We start from the raw sequence: 21,155 nt of genomic DNA, 5'->3' as shown, positions 1-21,155 counted from the left end.
AGTCTGTTTCTTCTTTTGTAGCACTCGTCCCCTTTGTAATTCTCTTTTCCAGGAGGTTGTAAGCTTCAGTGGATATAAGCAATCATGTTCTCTGCTGGAACCCTAGCACTGAATGCACTGTTAGACACATGAATTAATGAACCCAGGGGTTCTCTAAAAGATTAACATTTGGTGCCTGTGGTTTTGCTAGCAAAAGCAACAGCAGGAATTCTAGTGAATTTGTATAGGAACAGGAACTGATTGTATGTATATATTATTCAGAGACTACCCATAATTTCTCTTTTTATATTTGAATTCCTAGTTATTTTAATATTTAAATGCAAGCGCTAAGATATAATAAAGCATTACAGTTAAAAAAGCAAAGCTTGGTGAACCACTGAGATTTTAGTTTCTTATTAGTCTTTTCATCTGTAACACTTTTTTCTATAATTTCTGTTATTGTCCCATGTAATAGCTTTGCTCTTCTGTTTTCCTCCAAGCTTAGAGTCTTCTAATTTAAATGTTTTGTTATGAAATTCAAAATATTGGCATACTTCAGTCTTTTCTTTTGTTTGCATACACAGGTGGTGGTCGGTATGTTCCAGGCTCTTCATCAGGATCTTCCAACACACTGCCTGCAGCAGATCCTTTTACAGGTGGGATGCAGTTTTGACTGAATACCTTCACTAAACGTGTAGCATTTTACATGATACGGTTTTTACATTTTGGCGATGTCATTCAATTACTGATAATTCCCTTATTTATATGTACAATTTTGAAAGATCTCCTTTTCTTTAACTTCTAATTTTTGCTTTTTCCTGGAGTACTTTTGTGACTGTCCTTATAACTTTTAAATAGCATATTATTATAACATCATTTTCTCCAGTGGTCCTGCCTGTTAGGAGAGTCATTAAGAGCATAGGTTTTAGAGCCAGACAGACCTTGGTTCAGAATTAGGCTCTACCACTTACTTGCTATGAGAAGTTGGCAAGTTACTGAACCTGTCTGAGCCTATTTTTTTTATCTGTGAAATTAGATAATAGGGGAGCCCACCAACCAAGACACAGCATGAGTGCTATCACTGGCAAGATGCTACCGATCATGAGCAGAGAAGGCGCCATGTGAGTCCCTGATATTGGATGGAGCAGTGCAGTCAAGAAGTCTGCCCAGACATATTTGCCTTAGTGTGGAAGGAGACGGTTCACCAGCTACCCAGGATTAGTCTTCCTAATCTAAGTTATTAATTGCCTTCATGAAGCCCTGAAAGTGTTGGTGTGTCTCTTCAAAGTGACTGTTTACCAAGGTATGCATGCCTCAGCGTCACCACTACTGGAAAAAAATGGCCAGACTTGGACTTTAATGCAGCTGAAGAAGTCTGTTTTCAGAATAGTTTTTGATATATTTTATGATGCTGTTATTGGATCTTCATCCGAGTTCCTGGACAATATATCAATCTTGGAAAGAGATTTATAGAGTTTATGGTATCCATTGGCCTTGCTAACATACAATCCTGTCTAAATCATAGATTGCACCAATACAACCTTGGCTCGGTGTCATGAAGTTGTGAATTGCTCTCAGTGAGCTGTCTTCTGTGAATGAATTGGTGGACCAGATGCAAATAGCTGCACCCTGTGCATTGATAACTAGTATATTGCAATAACCAACTATCAAGCTAAATGTTGTGATGGCACAGTGGCTGTTAAGTCTTTGATGACATAATACAATTTGAAAAGGTAGTAAGGACCTGAAGAGTAGATAAGATGATGATTTTCTCTTATCAGCATATTCAGGCATAGTAATGCGCTGAAACTTAGAACAACAGTTTCCGAATCTCATTGGCAGATCTTTTTTGGAACAGAAAGAACATACCAGGCTTCGAACAATACCAACAAAATCAAGAGAAGTCCATCATAACTGGAGCATGTCTCACTGTTGCACAATGTCAGTAACTCAGAAGATGCAGTGATTACGGAGATATGAAGATAGCATACTAAATGTCCAAGAGAATTATGGAATTATTAGGATAACTGAACCAACTATTATAAAAAATAGATAACAGCGCCAACCAAATTGATATGTTACGAAAATTAAATCGTATAGTACATGTGAAATATTCTATGTGGAATATATTTAAGCCCTTAATATACGTAGCTATTATTATTGTTGATGTTCCCCAATTTTGCCAATAGCACTGGTTCCATAGGGTTTACCCACCTTGCTTACAACTTAAGGGCTATCTTTCTTTTCCTGATTTATGTGGTTGTCAAACTTCTAATGTTAATTAGAATCATCTGGGATGCTTGTTTAAATTACTTATTGCAAGGTCTTACCCACAGATTCTGATAAGCTAGGTTAGTGAGGAGGCTAAAAATACTCATGCCCTGCTCCCTCCTCCGTGGATTCTGATTAAATTAAATGGTCTTGGGTGTGGTTTGCTGTTAGGTGGTTGTAAAGCTCTCTATAGGTTTCTAAAGTGGAGCCAGTTTGGAGAATCACTACGCTGGTATGTGTATGCCCTAGGAATCTGCATAGTGAACAGGTACTATCTCTAAATGTCAGAGAACCATATTTAGAAAAGTATGGGACTGCAATCTGCCTCATAATGCCTTGGGCAAGTTATTCAGCCTTTGTGAAATAAAGTATTAAGAGTAATAGTGGTAGCTAATTAATATTAAATGAGTATATGCATATAAGATACTTAGCATGCTAGCTGGCATATAGTAAAAACTCAAATCTTGTTATTTTGTGTTCATTATTTTAATTCTATTTACATGTTTGTAAACTTTTTGTATTTTAGTTTTGCTTGCTTTTCTGCATCTGTTACACTGGTTATACCAACTCCTAGATATTAAATTCAGAGGCTAGAACGATAGCTCATCTTTATTCTTCCCATAAAGGCTGGTCTAGGACTCTGAACTTCTCCAAATTCTTCCGGTTCTCTCTCTCCACATGATTTTCATATTCCTTGCTTTCCCTTTTCAAAGAGACAGCCACAAATATAATCTAAAATATGAGACTGGGCTATTGTCATAGCATCCATAACTCTTACCTAGTCTCTTTTCTGCTTGTTATATGTGCCAGATAATCCTGTTATTCTGTTTCAGTAGAATAGTTTTAACATTTCACTCTGGAAACCTTTTAATTTCTTTCTCCAATTCACTGATGCTTTTGTAATTCATTAAGCCTTTGTAATTATAATGTATAAGGCATATGATGTTTATTTTATAACTTGAGGATTACTTTCCTGGTTAACATTTATTGGCTACTAACTACATGCCAGGCACTGTTCTAAGCATTTTTCTGTATTGTATTTATAGCCCATTTATTATATATAAAGATACCATGTCAAAGTATGACTAATAATGAAAATAAGTTATTGTATCTGAAGAAGGGCAGTTTGAACTTTTATAATTTGTAGTTACCTTTGCTTAATGGAAGTATTACTGCATTTTAGGTGGAGGTCGTTATGTGCCAGGGTCTGCAAGTACGGGAACTACCATGGCTGGAGTTGATCCATTTACAGGTATACACTTTTCATTTCCTTTTTTTTAAGATTTTTAAAGTTTACTAAACTTGTGTTTAATAAAAGATAAAGAAAATTGGTGTCTTTTTTCTTGCTGGAGAACTTTTTATATTGTAAATCAAGAACAAACTTCTTGACTTGGCTTTTAGAGTGTTCTCAGTATTGTCATTACTGCACATTAGAATCACCTGGGAGCTTTAGAAAAGGTACTTCACCCTCATTCTTAGAGATGCTCACTTAGTCTGATACTGCTCTGGGTTGGGGCCTTGGCAAGGGCAGTTTCATAATCTTCTCATGCAATTCTAATGTGCAGCCAGGATTGAGAACTGCTGTTATACTTCTGTTCTACTGATGCTGGTTTCCTCAGTACACTCACCAAATCCCAGTTTATTCCAGTCTCTCCTTTGTTTGTTCTTGATGTGTTGAAAATGTAATTCACTACATTACACTGTTTTCTCTTAAGGGGACTCTGAAAAGAATTTGCTTCTATAATTTAGGCCTAGAATATTTGGCCTTCTCCTGAGAAAGTAATTTTTTTTTATCCTTAGTATCTAGCCTAGAGACTGACAACATCTTACTTCTTCACTGTTGATTATACACAGGCAGCTTTCCTCTATGCTGCATACCAGTAAAGTGCAGGGCTGTTTGTGGTTTACCTCTTGGCATGTATTTTCCCCTACTTTTTTATATAAGAGAGTATGTGTGACATATGTTATTGAGCATAATAAAATAAATACCCATAAACTGCTTAAGAGCTAACTTGGTTTGTGATTTTGTAAGCTATTTTTTCATTTTGGAAGTACCACTGGCTGGCAGTATTGAACACAGTAATTAACATTAAGGACTTTGGAATGAGGAATGCTTAGATTCAAATCTCAGTTCTGTTACTACTTACTCTGTTTGACCTTGAGAAAGCCATCCTGTGTCTGCATCTCTTTTTCTCATTTGTAAACCTGAAATAATATCTTTTAGAGTAGTTAAGACTTTAAAATTATAAAATATATGTAAATCACTTTATACAGAGTAAGTGCTTAGTATTTGTTAGCTATACCTGTTGTATTTAAAGAGTCTGAAGTTAACAGTGCTGCCTCCCATTTCCAGAAGTCTTTAACAGTCTTTAACAGTTTGGTGTATATACAGGAACTTTATTTACCATAGCCCATGCTACTGTCATCTCTCACCTACACTAATGAAACAAGGGCCTCCAAATTGGTTTCCCCAGGGTTCGTACTGCAGCTAACGAGCTTGTTATAGTCCGACTTGTTTATGCCCTTTTCTTGATTCAGACCCTTTCATGGCTTCCCATTGAGCATTTCCTCGTTCCATGTATTCTGTTCCTGTCGGCCCCTTTGCTGCCTGGCCAGTACGGGCCTCTGCCAGTTCTTTGAGCATGCCATGCTATTTTCTACCTCAAGAGCTTTGTACGCTCTGTTTTCTTTTAGATACTATGACTCTGTTTCTTAGACCACAGATTATTGTTTGTTGGTTCTCTCCTTTTTTAAAAGTTAATTTTGCAGTATAATATATATTAAATGAATTCAGTGAAACTTTTCTGGACATTTACAAAAATCACCTAGTCTATTGTAAGCTTTCATTGCACCCTGTACTTTTCCTTCAGAGAACTTTGTATCATACTTTTTAAAAAATATGTTTTTATTGATTTCAGAGAGAGGAAGGGAGAGGGGGAGAGAGAGAGAGAGAGAGATACATCAGTGATGAGAGTCATTGATCAGCTGCCTCCTGCATGCCCCCTACTGGGGATCGAACCCATTACCTGTGCATGTGCCCTGACTGGGAATCAAACTGTGACCTCCAGATTCATGGGTCGATGCTCAACCACCGAGCCAGGCCAGCCGGGCTGTATCATACTTAATGGTTTGGATGGTTCTTGATCTGCATTCTCCTTACCACAACTAGAATCTGATAACCAAGGAGTACCAGCAATGTCCATATAACTCATTTCATCATGTCAACGAATATTTTATGCCTTTTAAGCAGTTAGAATTGATTCTGTGTGTTTATCTCATTACTTTATCTACCTTCCCCCTTGTATTTCTAATATACTGAGAAGGTTAAAATGTTTTATTCATCCTTTTGCAAAATACCTTAATTTTACATTGCAACAAAAATGTATAAATTAAGATTTGAGCCCTTGCTGGTTTGGCTCAGTGGTTAGAGTGTCGACCCACAGACTGAAGGGTCCCAGGTTTGATTGTGGTCAAGGGCATGTACCTCGGTTGCAGGCTCAATGCCTGGCACCGGTCAGGGCAAGTTCAGGAGGCAGCCAATCAATGTGTGTCTCTCACATCAATGTTTCTTTCTTTCTCCCCCTCCCATCTCTGAAAAGCAATGGAGAAAATATCCTCAGGGAAGGATTAAAAAACGAACAAACCAAAAAAAGATTTGAAATGTTACTAAGATATAAATTAGAAATAAATTATACTTTAGGTGAAGTAGTTTTAGTCACTATGAATTTTCATCCTGTCATTTTTTTGTTTATCAGTTACTGTAATATGGACTTAAGAAGTAAAATCGTATAAAAGACTGAAACCCTTGACTTTCAAGAACTTAAAACTTAGGGTGATTTATAAAAATGATATAGAAAATGACAATGCCTACTACATTATCTGGAATAAGCAATAAAAGACATGAGAAGAAAGAGATCAGCATTTCATAATTGTTTTGTATTCTTTGACCTTCAAATGTATAAAAAATATGAGCGTAGAAAGTATAAAATAGAGAAGCTTTGTTTTACATATAAGTTCCCATTCTGAAACCAAAATTTATTATATCACATATAAACAGTATATAAAATCTTACAAATGGTTTTTTTTGTTTGTTTGTTTGTTTTTTAAAATATATCTTTATTGATTTCAGAGAGGAAAGGAGAGGGAGAGAGAGAGATAGAAACATCAATGATGAGAGAGTCATTGATCGGCTGCAGCCCGCAACCCAGGCATGTGCTCTGACCGGGAATCGAACCCCGATTGCCTGGATCCTAGGTTGATGCTTAACCACTGAGCCACGCCCGGCCGGGCACAAATGGTTTTTCTTTTCTGAGGTTGCTTGTTATTGCATGCCCTGAGTAGTTTTATATCTTAATTTTAAAAACAAAAATGAGAAAAATCTCATTTTTGACCACTTCTTACGATTTTCAACATTTTCTCTCCTATAATAGGGAATAGTGCCTACCGATCAGCTTCATCTAAATCGGTGAATATTTATTTCCCTAAAAAAGAGGCTGTCACTTTTGACCAAGCAAACCCTACACAAATACTAGGTAAGTATATTTTAATTGAATAGTTTTCTCGTATATCCACAGACTCTTTGCCATGCACTCAACGCCATTTCTCCTCCTAACATGAGCTGGGAACTGGGTGCTCCCATGATAGAGACTTCTATTGTTGTATTACACAACTGTGTGGACTACAAGTGCACAATCTGATCATGGACCCTTAATACTTTATAAGACGCCTTATGCAAAAATAAGGTAAATGTTTTATGATGACTTTAATAAGAAGAAAACTAAAGGGGAAAAATGTAAATCCCATCCCCTAAGCTCTTAATTTAAAAAAAAAAAAAATCAGTAAAGCATTTAAAAAATAAAAGTCTTGGCTTTAAAAAATAATTTTTAGAAATAAGGCTTTTTAAATTTCCCATTAAAAATGAAACTTGTCAGTTGAATTTGATTGCTTTTTCTGCTAATTTGTTTTTCTGAAAACACAATGACAAGGTGTTTTGGGGTGCAGGGGGCATGGACCAAGAGTACTACCAGCTTTGTTTGCCAAAGATTATGAGAGAATTATTTGAGGTAACATACATACTTCAGTATAAGACAGGGTTTGTATGTATGTGCATTTTTTTTTTTTAATCAGAATTATTCTTTATACTATCTTTATAAAAATCATTCCTAAGTGTTTTCCTAATTGCTTTATTTTGAACAATAAAGAAGTGTATGTACACCTATGGGTAACTGGCCATTTTTCAACTCATACAATGCATACAAGAGTTCTCTTTTTGCATTTCTTAAATAAACTGTTTTCTATATTCTGATAGTGTTAAAATTTTCAGTGCCAAAAATAGTGAAACAGGTCCGAGTTTCCAGTCATGATTGGTACAAATTTGTAAATTCAGACAATTCATATTCTTAAAACTTTTGTGATGGGAATTGGTTTTTTTTTCATGTTTTGAAATAAAAGTTTTTGAGGATACTGTTAGATGACTCAAAGTAGCATTAATGACGACAAGGATGCTGATATCGAAGGTGCGTGTGAAGAGTTTAAAACAAATTGTTTTCTGAAATATGAATATGGTCGGAAGTCAGTTATTTCCATGTGTTTAAAATAATGTGACATCAAAGGTGCAGATGGAACTAAGTCGATAAATTATTATAAATAGATATTTAAGTTTTTAACTATTTCTTTGACAATACTGAAAATTGATATAAGTTAGCTAAAAGTTATTATCAATTTTCTCATTGAGAAAATAGGGGAGTGTCTTCTATGTGGCTATATATGACATGTTACTGCTTTGAAAACCATTCAAAATATGATATACTTTAAAACTTATTCAAAGCAGAAAGCTTTGGAAGATCTTAGAAAATAACAGGTAAAATAAAAACCACAGTAAGTAACCTTTCAGCTTAAAAATACTCACAGGCCTTATCCTTATTTTATGGTCTTCAGTAATTGCCATGAAAAGTCTTACTTCCTTCCCCATAGTGTATGGTAGAGTACTTATTGGAAAATTTGACATTTATGTATTTTACCTGGCTGATTACAGTTAGAGAATTTTGAAGGTTTGGTTTCGGGTTCTAGGTAAATTGAAGGAGCTTAATGGAACTGCACCTGAAGAGAAGAAGTTAACTGAGGATGACCTGATACTTCTTGAGAAGATACTATCTCTAATATGTAATAGTTCCTCAGAAAAACCCACAGCCCAGCAACTTCAGATTTTGTGGAAAGCTATTAACTGGCCTGAAGGTACAGAAACACTCTTTAAAATGTAATTAGAAAGCAGGAAGTATGTCTTTTCATTTCTGTCAATATTACAGGTGTTTCTAGATTAAATAAAAGTTAACCTGAGTAGTTGTAATTCATGTTATAAAAAACTTCACAGAAAGGATTACCATATCACCGTAAGTCATAGTTTTGTTTTGCTCACACTTGTTGAGAATCTGAAGGTATTGTAATGACCCCATACATGTACCATTTTGTATTCTATTTCAGGGCATTTGTGGATCCCCTGCCAGTGATCCAAGAAACTCTTTGTGACCTGTTAACCCTAGGCTACAAACATATGCTATAAGGATTTTTTCTTTTTTTAGTAAATTAATTTTATTTTTAAACTTTTTTTTTATTGAGGTAACACTGGTTGTTATAACATTATGTAAGGTTCAGGTATACAGTATTACAATTTGATATCTGTATACACTGTAGAATGCTCACCACCAAAGGTCTAGTTTCTGTTTGTTACCATACATTTAATTTTTAATTCTAAAAATGTCCTCTCCCCTGTTCTTTTTTTGTGCTATTGATTTATTGGGGGGGGGGGGGAATCATTTATCCTACAAAATGTCTGTGGATTTGAATGATCACTTAATTTAATGAGCTGCTCTCTCTCTATAGTCCTACTAGACTAGTTAGATTCTGGTTCAGTAGTTTTTTTAAGGTGAATAGCCGGACACAATGGGTCCAGGCCGCCTGTCACTACTTGAGCCAAATTAAGCAGAGACAAGGTTGAATGATATATGAGCGTTTATTCCAATAACGCCAGCAGTGTGGAAAGAGCAGCAGGCCATCCTGTAATTTCTGCTCTTACATCCCTGCTAGATGGCTGATTATATATGGATAAGGGAAAAGGTCTGCATGCAGGAGGCAGGCCGCGTAGGATAAGGGCTGCAGGGTCCGTGGTCCCTGTGTCTCTTTACAGGATCTTGAAGTCCAATAACATGGTAGTTAATTTTCTATGATGTTAAAACCCAGCTCAGCCTGTTCCTGGGCCCAGAGAATGGTCAGCATTCCTGAGGCAAAATCCTGGGGTCAGGGTCCAGGCACAGTAACCAAATCAAAGCATGTCCTGTCTTTGGTTTGTCTCAAAATGTATTTTCTTTTCTGAGTAATGGACCCATCGGGCTCTGAGGTGTTTTATCTTTTTGTAACACATCCTTGGGACACATCCTCCAGTTTCCCCGGGTCTGTAAGAAAATCTATCTATAGTTAGTAAGGCAAATAATCATTAAACCACTGTGGTTCTAGTTTATTGCGTTCCCTTCCCCCATCAAGTACCCTTTATAAATGATATTGCAAACTGCCTTTATATCACAAGGCACATAATTTCTGGTTTCCTCACTTTCAGTGATGCTTAAGAGTTTTTAGTGCATTTATTCAGATGGTGTCTACCCAGTCCCTTGAATATAAAGCTCTCCACCAATCTGAAAGCATCCTACTAGCATCTGTGAACTAGAATTATATAAAAAACATTCTCCAATTCTTTGGTCTTGTTACAGGGTTTTAAAAAGCAGGGTCCCAATCCCATTTATTCTACCAGGATTTATTGAAAACTTACTGTGTGTCAGCTGTTTGATAACCCAAGAGAGTTACATTATTTTTAAAACATATATTATCTTGTAGCAATAAGTCTAGTCTTTATAAATATGAAAAATCAATTAACATAGTTTTAGAACTATGTGCATTTTAAACCAGGTACATGATTTTTAACCCTTTCTGAAATGAGCATGTGTTAGTTTTGTAACAAGAAATAAAATCCTTAAAAACTGAGTAACAGTCACAGGAATTTCATAAATATTAATGAATTTTTCTTCTTAATAGATATCGTCTTTCCTGCGCTTGACATTCTTCGGTTGTCAATTAAACATCCCAGTGTGAATGAGAACTTCTGCAATGAAAAGGAAGGGGCTCAGTTCAGCAGTCATCTTATCAGTCTTCTGAACCCTAAAGGAAAGCCAGCAAACCAGCTGCTTGCTCTGAGGACTTTTTGCAATTGTTTTGTTGGCCAGGCAGGACAAAAGCTCATGATGTCCCAGAGGGAAGCACTGATGTCCCATGCAATAGAACTGAAATCAGGGAGCAATAAGAACATTCACATTGCTCTGGCTACCTTGACCCTGAACTATTCTGTTTGTTTTCATAAAGACCATAACATTGAAGGAAAAGCTCAATGCTTGTCAGTAATTAGCACAATCTTCGAAGTTGTACAAGACCTAGAAGCCACTTTTAGACTTCTTGTGGCTCTTGGAACACTGATTAGTGATGATTCAAATGCTGTACAATTAGCCAAGTCTTTAGGTGTTGATTCTCAAATAAAAAAATATGCCTCAGTATCAGAACCAGCCAAAGTAAGTGAATGCTGTAGACTTATCCTAAATTTGCTGTAACAGTGGGGAAGGGGTTGAGATTTTAAACTGATTTTTCTCACATTTTACATGACTGATAAAAGATCATTAAAAAATGCTATGGATTAAGTAAAACTTCAGATCTTGTCATTGGGGGGGGGGGACAAAGAAGAAATAAAATTTTTGCACTGGTAAACTGAGATTTTCCTGTATAATGTGGGTAGGTTTTCAAGAATTTATAGAGACAAATTAAGAATGAGCTATAATCAATAACAACTACAGTGATATAATTTCTGTATTTTAGAGACACAGGAAAAGACAAGCCTTTATCTACATAATCTGTTTTTACTAATTATATACCCCTAATTGTTCATTGTTGATGGTTTTCTTTTATTGAATTTCTGCTCTGCTCATTTTCATTGCTGGGTTATTTGAACAGCACTGATACAAGGTCTTGTTTTAGGATAACTACCTTAGAAATTTTAAAAAATTAAGTTTGTTGTAAATGATTCCACATATTGAAAAGATATAAAATAATTTGTTCATTTAAGTCATTTGTAAATAGAAAGCGAATTTGTTTGATGGCTTATTTTTAGATAAAGCAAAAGCAAATTACTAAGCTATGTTAGGTTGTGTATCAATTCAGACAGATGAGGCTTCAAGTTAACTCGAGGCTTATGATGTAGTTTCTTTGGCCCTTCACTGTCTGAGGTAATTTCCAGTTTTGAAATTTGATTGCTTATTTTTGGTCATTTTCATTATCTCAAAGGGAATTTGGAATGCATTAAATTTTAGGCAGTCTGCCCTAGCTGGTGTCACTCAGTCAGTTAGGCGATGCCCTGTACACCAAAAGTTTGCCAGTTCTATTCATGGTCAGGGCACATGCCTGGGTTTTGGGCTCCATCCCCGGTGTAGGCAATGTGCAAGCAAGAATAAATCAAACTAGGTTATTTGCAAGTCCAGAGCCTGTCCTGTGAAATCAGTATTTTTGAGCCACTACCATGGTCCAGGTGCTGTGCTAACTACTTTGATATTTAATTCCCAAAACCCCTTAAATGAATTGTGATGTTATCTCTGTATATTTAGAAGTAAGGATAATGGGATGAGTTGTGATAGGAAAAAAAAAAGTGCATACCATGCTGTGCTCTACTTCCTGAGTCACAAGTTTGTGAACATCCTAGCAACTAACACAAAGAAGGAACCCTATTAATCATGTAATTTATTGTGTCTAAGAAAACCGCAATTAAGATAAGTGTAACTGCCTATTTTAAAAAGTTGGAAAGATCTTTTCATAAAGAGGACTTTGCATAAAATAGCAGTATTCTCAACATTTATGTTATATAAAACTGAATTTCCTGGCTTAATGCCAAATTGTAGTCAAAGAAGAACAATTCCCCAATAGGGGAGGAAAAGATTCTGATTGTTTAGATTAATCCAAGGAAAAACTTGGAATGTCAAAAATGAATGGGTAAAATATAAATAGAGGGGATATGTATTTTCCCAAGTATTAAATTGCAGCTTTCTAGTGTATACCCAGACTTTATTCTGTTTGCTGGTTTCATTATGAACCTGTGCTTTACTAATGTTGACTTGAAATTCAGGGGATTAAGTCAAAGTTAAGTTGCAAAGATAAGAGTTTAACTCAGGTCAGCCTGGTTCCATTACATTACACTGCTTTTTGTTGTTAACCCTAACCCAGGGGTATTTTTTCAGTTGATTTTTAGAGAGAGTGAAAAGGAGAGAGGGAAAGAGGGAGGGAGGGAGGGAGGGAGGGAGGGAGGGAGGGAGGGAGGGAGGGAGGGGGGAAACATTGATGAAAGAGGGACACATCAATTGGTTGCCTCCCCCACGTGCCCTGACCAGGGCTGGGGATCAAACCTGCAACCCAGGTACGCACCCTTGACCAGGAATTGAACCCTAGACCCTTCCGTGTATGGGCCGATGTTCTAACCACTGAGCCATACTGGCCAGGGCTGCACTGCTTTCTTGTTAGCATGTTACAAACAATTTATCTACAATATTTTGAAATACTGGGTACCTTTGGACATATGGTCCTGGTTAAGAATATGCATTTACTTTTCAAAATGTAAGGTGTGACGTATTGTAAACACTTTGCTTCTTATTAGTGTATGTCTTTTTATAACAACTTTTTATTATACCAGTATTTCATGTTTATTGAAAAGTTAAAAAGTACAGTTAGCAAAAAGAAAAAAAATTCCACTTGAAAGATGTGTTAAATAGTGGCTGAGTGGTATTTTAAATATTCCTTTTCATTTAAACATTTTCTCATGATTTCCTTAATATTTTTTTACATAAAAATGCATATTCGTTGAATAAGACACACACAAAATTGCCTGTAATCGCACCACCCAAAGAGAACCATTCTTAATACAGTATCAATAGGTATGTAAACGTGGTTTTTTTTTTAAAGTGATATACATTGTTAAATAACCTGATTTTTAAACTTGACATACATTAGTATGCTCACTTCCACCTTAATAAATATATGGATATGCTCATTTTCTATGATCAGACATTGTTTCCAAGTTTTGCCAAAGTGATTATCAGGGTGCTTTCTTTTGGGTATACCTAGAAAGGCAGGATCTTGACTATGAGGGCAACAAGTAAACCACTTTGGTGCCTCTTGTGGAGGAAAACAGTCTTCAGCATACAGTGAGTAATGGAAACTTTAAAGAGAAGAAAGCTGACTAACACCCTTCTACAGAGTAGGTAGGCTGATACCGGTCCTAGGCCAAAGGTGAGGTCCTGGGACTTAAAACTTGACCGTGGGGTAATAAATCAGGAAAGTAAAATGTCCAATGGCAATGATATCTTTATAAAATTTAAAGTCATAGACTACAGCAATGTTTATACAACATTTTGCAACTGACTGTAAAGAAAACGAGTTAGGTATCATTGTAAAGAAGAGACATTTAAGTAAACTAGATTGCACCATCCAGCAGCTACTTCATACTCCTGGATTGGCCCTCACCCCCGTGCGATAAACACTGGCGGTAACCTTACAGGTGAAGAGAGTGACATCGGTCCGGTAAGTCTATATAACAAGTCAGTAGTAACAAAACAATGGAGAAGAGAATGATACTTGAGAAATGATGTTAAAACTGAGTATCAGTATGCAGAAAGATAACAATCTGTGGTCACTGCTTCACTCAAATGTGGTACTAGGAGAGGCGCGTAAGCTTGATCCATTGAGCAGCAGGTGCCTTGAAACAAGCTTCCAAACCACATTTTATTTTCATTCTTGTGTCCTCAAAGGAACTAATAAATGCAAGAAATGTTTACTTATTTCAGCATCATTTAAAATTTTCAATCGAACAACCAGAGGTACAATGTAATATAGTAAAAGAGTACTGGCTTTGGAGTTTAAAGGCATACATTTCAATGATATTTCCACCACTTGCTAATGAATTAAGGCAAATTACCTAAATTCAGCCTCAGTTTAATCACATGTACACTGGAACTTCAAAAAATAGGACAAAAACAAGATATTTACATAAACGCCTAGGAAAACGTCGGCCACATAGCAGCTTACTAAGTGTTCTATCCAAGATAACACAAGGCTACCGCCTTCATTAGCAATAGAGGGGACTGCTGTGTACAAGGAACATTCAAAGGGTTAAAAAGATAGGGGCTCCGATATGCCAGCAATATTTTATCCCTGCTCCCCTCTCCCATTTCACCAACATAATTAGTGTACATTTATGAAGTCAACACACTGATTTCAGTAAGTTGCTTAACTTATTACCAGGTGAATTGATGAGGAAATAGTGTTCCAACCAGTGGGAAAGTATTCAACGTTACAAATCAAAAATTCAAGTTGAAAATGTTTTCATACGCTAGCACACATTTTTTAAAAGACTGCAGTGTGTGGGTGACATTTTCAGTTGGCTCAGTCTTCCAAGAAATCGACTAAACAGGGTAAGAAAAAGATGTTGATATCTTTTGATCGATTTCTTCCTTTACGGTACAAAATACCATAGGGAAATGAAATTTTTTTCTTAAGTTACTTATAGCTTCATTATGCTGAACCTTGACAAGATGTCCACAACCTAAACACCAGCGTTGGAGTATTATTTAAATGGAGAAAATACAATGAAATGCTAGAGCCAAGTGCCTTTAGAAGTGACAGTAAATCATACCTAGAAACTAGTGTTAATGGGGAAAACAACGAAGCAGAAGACCCAATTCTTGTATAACTCCCTGAAATACGTTTTTAAAATGTGTCCCGGTGATGATGATAAAGAGGTTTCCCCTGAATTCTTGTTACAGTGCTATTCTGTGTCATAGAAATTGGAAGGGCGATGGAACTGGAGATCAAAGGCTGCCCCTTTAGGTGTGCATTTGTACACTGACAAAGATTAAAAAGCAGTATCAGTAAGGCCAAGAGCTGCTGTAAGTTTCCCTCATCCGGCCGCTGCAGAGGTTAAGACACGCACAGAACGCCCAGTACTCACCTGGCCAACCCGTCGCCGACCCACTCACCTGCGCGGCGGGCGGCGGCGCTTAGTTCCGGCACCGCCCCCGGAAGCGCCCCGCGGCGTCGCGCCGAGGCCGGAAGTGACGCCAAAGTGCGACGCGAGCGCCCGCCGGCCGCCGGCGGGAGGGTCCGGGCGCTCCCGAGACGGCGGGCTTTCTCCGCATCCCGATGGTCACAGCGCGGGGATCATGACGGGGAAGAAGTCTTCCCGGGAAAAGCGGCGCAAAAGGAGCGGGCAGGAGGCGGCCGCGGCGTTCGCGACGCCGGACCTGGTGGCCACCTTGGCCAGCAGCGGCAGCGGCAGCACCAGCGGCTGCGGGAGCGCCAGCGGCTGCGGCAGCGTCACCTGCTGCGGGAACGCCAGCCTCACCGGCAGCGTCGCGAGCGCGGGCAGCGGCGGGGAGCGCGGCGAGCGCCGGAAGCGGAGGAGCACGGACTCGTCCTCCAGCGTCTCGGGCTCGGTGCCGCAGGTGCGTGCGCGCCCGCCCCGCTGCCCTCCCGCCGCCGCGGTTTCCGAAGGATGCGGGCGGCGACCGGGAGGGGCGCCGGGCCCGCTGGTGGCGCTGGAAACCCAGATTCCGCCCGTGCTCGCGGTGCACGTGCCTAGTCCCGGTGAACCCCACACTCCCCTGCTTTAGGCTTCAGGTTCCTGGGTTTGCTGGTAACAGGCTCCCTCCACTGCTGTGGTCTCCTCAGTCTGCCTAAAAAATATGAGGAGGAAGCCGGCCTTTACTGCCCTTGCAAACCACGCTTTACTTCTCCCTACATCTCCACCTTTTGCAGTTATGATTAACTCCACGTTCCAAGATGAGAACACAGAGTCAGAGAGCTTAGGGAAGTTCACCCGCAGCCACAGTCTGTCACGCCTAGATGTGTATCCAGTGTCTGACTATATAAGAGAAAAGTTCTTTATGTTTCATGACCTGCCAAGATACCGTGTTTTTTTAAAAAAATCGTTTGCTTATAGTATATTATAAAACGTGCATAAATACATACTTACAGATATACAACACAGAAATAGAAGGAAAAGCGAGGCGGCCTCCCTTTAAGCTTCCCCGCCAGTGATAGTCTGATAGCCTCGCCCTTAGTTCTTACGAGAGGTGTGTGTGCAGTTTCCACACGTAAGACTCGCCGTGGCATTGTCCCCAGTGAATTGGATAATACGGCTGCATGGCTGGGACGAGGAGCCTTTATTTATGCAATACCTGACTTTTTCATGACTGGATATTTCATTGTACGCATCTTCATTGATGAATTAGTTAGGTGCCCCGTTTTTTTGCTGTTGCAGAGATGATAGTAAAGTGAACACCCTTGTACCTGTATCATGTACAAGCATCGTAAGTGCAATTGCTGGGTCAGTGTTTATTGCTGGGTCACGTAATTGACCAAATGGTTCCCAAAACAGCCGTGCTGGTTTATGAACCAAACAGTATATAAAAATACCCATCTCTTCAAATTTGCACTACATCCATTTTTAAAAATTTTGTTAGCTTAATGGGTGAAATTATTGTTGCATATGTTTTAATTTATATTTTCCTGATTGATCGTGAGATTAGCATTTAGATATATATATTTTTTTGTCGTTTGGTTCCTTTATAAATTGGACATTCCTTTGGTTGTTTTCAACTTTTTACTGATAAGTTACGAATCTCTCTTCAGAAAGGCTTGATTCTAATGCTTTGTGTAAGGTATATTGCAAGTGTTTCTACAACTTTGGCCATGGTGTACCGAAGCTTTTGATTCCGTTGTGGTCAAGACTAATGTTAATTTCCTGTGACTTTTGGATCGTGTGTTTTTTAGAAAGGTCTTTTCTAATCCAAGATTATAAAACTATTCTGCACTTTTTAATATTACATCTTTAAATTGGGAGTTGTGGAAGCAGAGAAGACCGTTATTTTTATGTATTTTCTTGGATCTAGCCCCACTATTGGTTTAAAATTGACTCACAGAAAAATTTCTGCTAACAGTGAGTTTTGTTTCCTCTTTTTCAGCACTGTTCAGGGGTGGGCGAAAGTAGGCTTACAGTTGTAATACAAATAAATAATACAAGAATAAACTGTTTCACTACTCACAACTGTAAACCTACTTTTGCCCGCTCCTGTATTTCCCATTTTTGGTGTTTTGTTTTTTGCGTTATCTAATACTTTTTGTGTAATGTTCAACAAAAGCAGTGATAGCAGGCATTCTCAACTCAGTCCTCTTTTCAGTGGGAACATTTGTAATGTCCTGCCAATAAGTATATTTGTTGTAGGTTTTGAAAGATACGATTGATCAGGTTAAGGACATTTTCTTCACTAACCTAGTTGTCTGAGGGTTATAGAGTTTTATCAGATGCTTTTATGGCATTCTGTTGAGATGACCTCATAGTTTTTCTCCAGTAATCAGATAATGTAGTTTTATTGATGAGTAACTCATATTGAACTATCCTTGCAGTCTTGAGATAGATCCTATTTGGCTTGTTGGTTTGGTTGTACTTGGCTGGAATTCATTATTTGTACTTTTAAATCAGTTTATGTTACTAAGATAAAGCATCCTGTGGGTTTTATTTTTGTATTTATTGTCTCTGGGTTTGGTATAAAAATTCTGGTAGCCTCATGGATTGAGTTGGGAATCTTTGCTTTTTATTTATTTATTTATTTATTTATTTGTTTATTTATTGGTGTATTCTAGAAAAGTTTATATCTTTTTTCCCCCCCAAGATTTTTCCTCAGTTGACCATTGAACCATACAGCATACATCTGTCTGGGTCTGGTATTTTTTGTTTTTGTTTTTGTTTTTCCTCTTAAAAAAAAAGAATTTTTCCAAATTCTCTGATAGTTATAGATCTGACTATTCAGTTTTCCCACCTGTTCTAGATTCAGTTTTGGAGATCACCATTCTTAAATAGTTTCCATATCTTTAGTACTCTGTATCATGGTGCTCAGACCAATAATGCTAAGCTGTAAATATTTGCATGCAGAACTAAATTCTATTTCTAGTGAGAAGTGTATTTGTGAGGAAAAAAAGAAATTACATATTAGGCATATAGATAACATCTCAGAATTCAAAGAGTGCCATTATATTTGTTGTGTATGGAGTTCCTATTTATTTATTTATTTATTTGTAACCAGCTTTATAGAAATATTCACATATCATATAATTCACCTGCCTAAAGTATACAATTCTGTTGTTCTGAGCATATTCACAGAGTTGTGAGTCACTACAGTTAATTTGAAATTTTTTTTTCACCCTCCCCCCCCCAAAAAAAACCCCCTATGTACTTTTTAGCTATTTCTAAGATGCACCCTCTCCTTGTTGCCTCCCTAGGCAACAACTAGTCTGCTTCCTATTTCTATAGATTTATTGATTTCCCTCTTCTGGACATACTATAATGAATAGAATCATGTAGTATGTGGTCTTTTGTGACTGGCTTCTTTCACTTAGCATGTTTTTTCTAAGTTCATGCATGTTTTGTGAACTTTGTTCATATCAGTATTTCCTTTTTATGGCTGAATAATACCATGTTTGGTTTTTTCATTTGTCACTTGATGGACATTTGGATTGCTTCCACCTTTTGGCTATTATGAATAATGCTGCTGTGGACATTTGTGTACACATTTTTGTTCAAACATATGGTTACATTTATCTTGGATATATATCTAGGAATGAAACTGTCAAACTGTTTTACAAAGTGGCTGCATCATTTTATATTCCTAACAGTGCTTGAGGCTTCTGGTTTCTCTACATTCTTACTAACATTGGAATTACTTTGTGAGCCATTAGAACGAGAGTTGACCTCCTTATACTTTATCAGCCTAATTATAGTACCCTTTAAAATTGGCTTTTTAAAAACCCGCTTTTTAAACAATTTCATTAGAAAATATAACAAAGAAATCTACCTGAGCTGTATAGTTTGGATTTCCAGAAAAAACGACATTTGAATTGGTACCTGAATTTGTTGATCTTGGGAAGATAGCGTGGGTGGTATGGGAAATGGGGTGTGGGGGGAGACTGTTCTAGGCAGAAGAACAGTATATACAAAAGTCCTGCCTGTATGAGTTGAAGGGAGAACAGGTTATATTCGAGTAATTCAAAGAAGGTCATTGTATTTGAAACGCAAAGAATGACCATGAAGGGCCAGATAGGCCATATTACCCTAAAAGCAGTAGGAAGTCATTCAAAGGTTATAAATAGGAAAGATTAGTATTATGTACATTTTATAAAATCCATTCTGGTCACATTATTCAAAACAGATTGGAGAGACCTCAGATTAGATGCAGCAAGTACACTTATGTGGCTATTAAAGTAATCTGGGCAAAAGATAATGGTACCTTGGACCAGGATTATGACAATAGATTTGGAGAGACTGAATAGATTTGGGAGCCAGGTGGTAAAATTGGCATAAATGTCTTAAATTACTTGGCTGCTTTGACTATGACTAAATTATATAACAGTTTTAAAAGTGATAATAGTTCCAGGTAATCATTAATACGTTATTGTACAATATTTGTGATTTGTAATATTTTTGCTGCTATCCCATTTTTATATGAATTTAAAAAAAAAAAAAAAGAAGAATGACAAGACATACATAAAACTTTTGGGTGAATGACCAGCTAGAGGAATATTCTAATTCTTTAAAAGACTAAAATTGTTAGGAAGTTGTTCAATAGTGAGTATATTTTGTGTGTCCTAAGGTATTATCTTTTCACAGTGTAAATTTGAGTTAATTGCGGTGTGGACAGTAAGTTCAGATAATACTGAGCAATTAAATATTCTTTTCTGTGGTTTTAGATAATCTATGTAAACCAAGAATTTGGAAATATTTCATGAAGAAGAATTTGTTAAATGAAAATTTATGGCATTATATACATATTCCATACACTTTAAGTAGTATTAGTCAATGGTTCTTTATCTCCTTTAATTTTAGGAAACGAAATATCTTTTACCAACTTTGGAAAAAGAATTATTCCTGGCAGAGCACAGTGACCTTGAAGAAGGTGGTCTGGACCTGACTGTGTCATTAAAACCAGTTAGTTTCTACATATCAGACAAAAAAGAAATGCTTCAACAGTGTTTCTGTATCATAGGAGAGAAGAAATTACAGAAGATGCTTCCTGATGTGTTAAAGGTACTTCATTACATACATTATCAGACTATGCACATAGAAAGAAATATACAAAAACCTTTTTTGTAGCAATCAGTTTACTTAATGCAAATTATAATTAGATATAAACTACTTGAAAACATATAAAAAAGGGATTTTGGAGAGCCATAAATGGCTTTGTATGTGTAAAAATTTGCCAAGAAAAAAAATGGAATTGACTGTATTTAGGTAAGGAATTTATTGACCTTCTGGAAGTCATTCTATTAAATGCAGGCAATGTTAGTAATTAAATTAGAGGTGTGATGATTCGTTCTGGTGCTTTAAGAAATAATATACTGCTGTGTAACAATATACAACGATATTTGGTAGTGGCTCATATTTCATTACATTTACCAATGCTTTCTTGTTTTTATTTCTGAAAATTATTCAGGGAAATACATGTTATTCTAATGGAGTTATGGAAATAGGGGTTGGACAAATTGGGCCCAAAATCATATATCTAAGATACATTGATCCAGGATTTGAATATTTAAACCTTTAGAGGAATTACCTAACAGAAATAGGATGCTGTTGAGAATATCTGGGCTCCCGACTTACTCTTTAGTTTGTTCTTTAATGATAAACATGACTGTGAATTCTCATCAAATCTTATAAATTATAATGTTCACATGTTAACTGGCAGGTTTACAGATTTCATCCCATGAAAGGATTTATGTGG

At 37.0% G+C, this 21,155-nt stretch overlaps 2 protein-coding genes across 3 annotated transcripts in view; both read left to right on the top strand.

The window, feature by feature from the left end:
* PLAA (phospholipase A2 activating protein) overlaps positions 1–12,393 on the top strand; it is a 35,008-nt gene extending 22,615 nt beyond the window's left edge. Inside the window, exons 10-14 of one of the 2 annotated variants that reach the window (XM_081152378.1) lie at positions 564–635; positions 3,434–3,502; positions 6,681–6,782; positions 8,320–8,484; positions 10,333–12,393. In XM_081152378.1, coding sequence (XP_081008504.1) covers positions 564–635; positions 3,434–3,502; positions 6,681–6,782; positions 8,320–8,484; positions 10,333–10,898 — 974 coding nt within the window. In that variant the 3' untranslated portion in view covers positions 10,899–12,393. The remainder of the gene's footprint in view (positions 1–563; positions 636–3,433; positions 3,503–6,680; positions 6,783–8,319; positions 8,485–10,332) is intronic. The other variant, XM_081152379.1, reaches the window with a different exon arrangement.
* A 3,019-nt stretch (positions 12,394–15,412) lies between these two features.
* CAAP1 (caspase activity and apoptosis inhibitor 1) overlaps positions 15,413–21,155 on the top strand; it is a 37,519-nt gene continuing 31,776 nt past the window's right edge. Inside the window, exons 1-2 of the mRNA XM_081151171.1 lie at positions 15,413–15,824; positions 20,261–20,461. Of these exons, the coding sequence (XP_081007297.1) occupies positions 15,543–15,824; positions 20,261–20,461 (483 nt within the window). The 5' untranslated portion in view covers positions 15,413–15,542. The remainder of the gene's footprint in view (positions 15,825–20,260; positions 20,462–21,155) is intronic.

Source organism: Miniopterus schreibersii, assembly GCF_964146895.1.
Source record: "Miniopterus schreibersii genome assembly, chromosome: 11".
Classification (NCBI taxonomy): Eukaryota; Metazoa; Chordata; class Mammalia; order Chiroptera; family Miniopteridae; genus Miniopterus; species Miniopterus schreibersii.
This window is presented reverse-complemented; position numbering and strand designations above follow the sequence as displayed.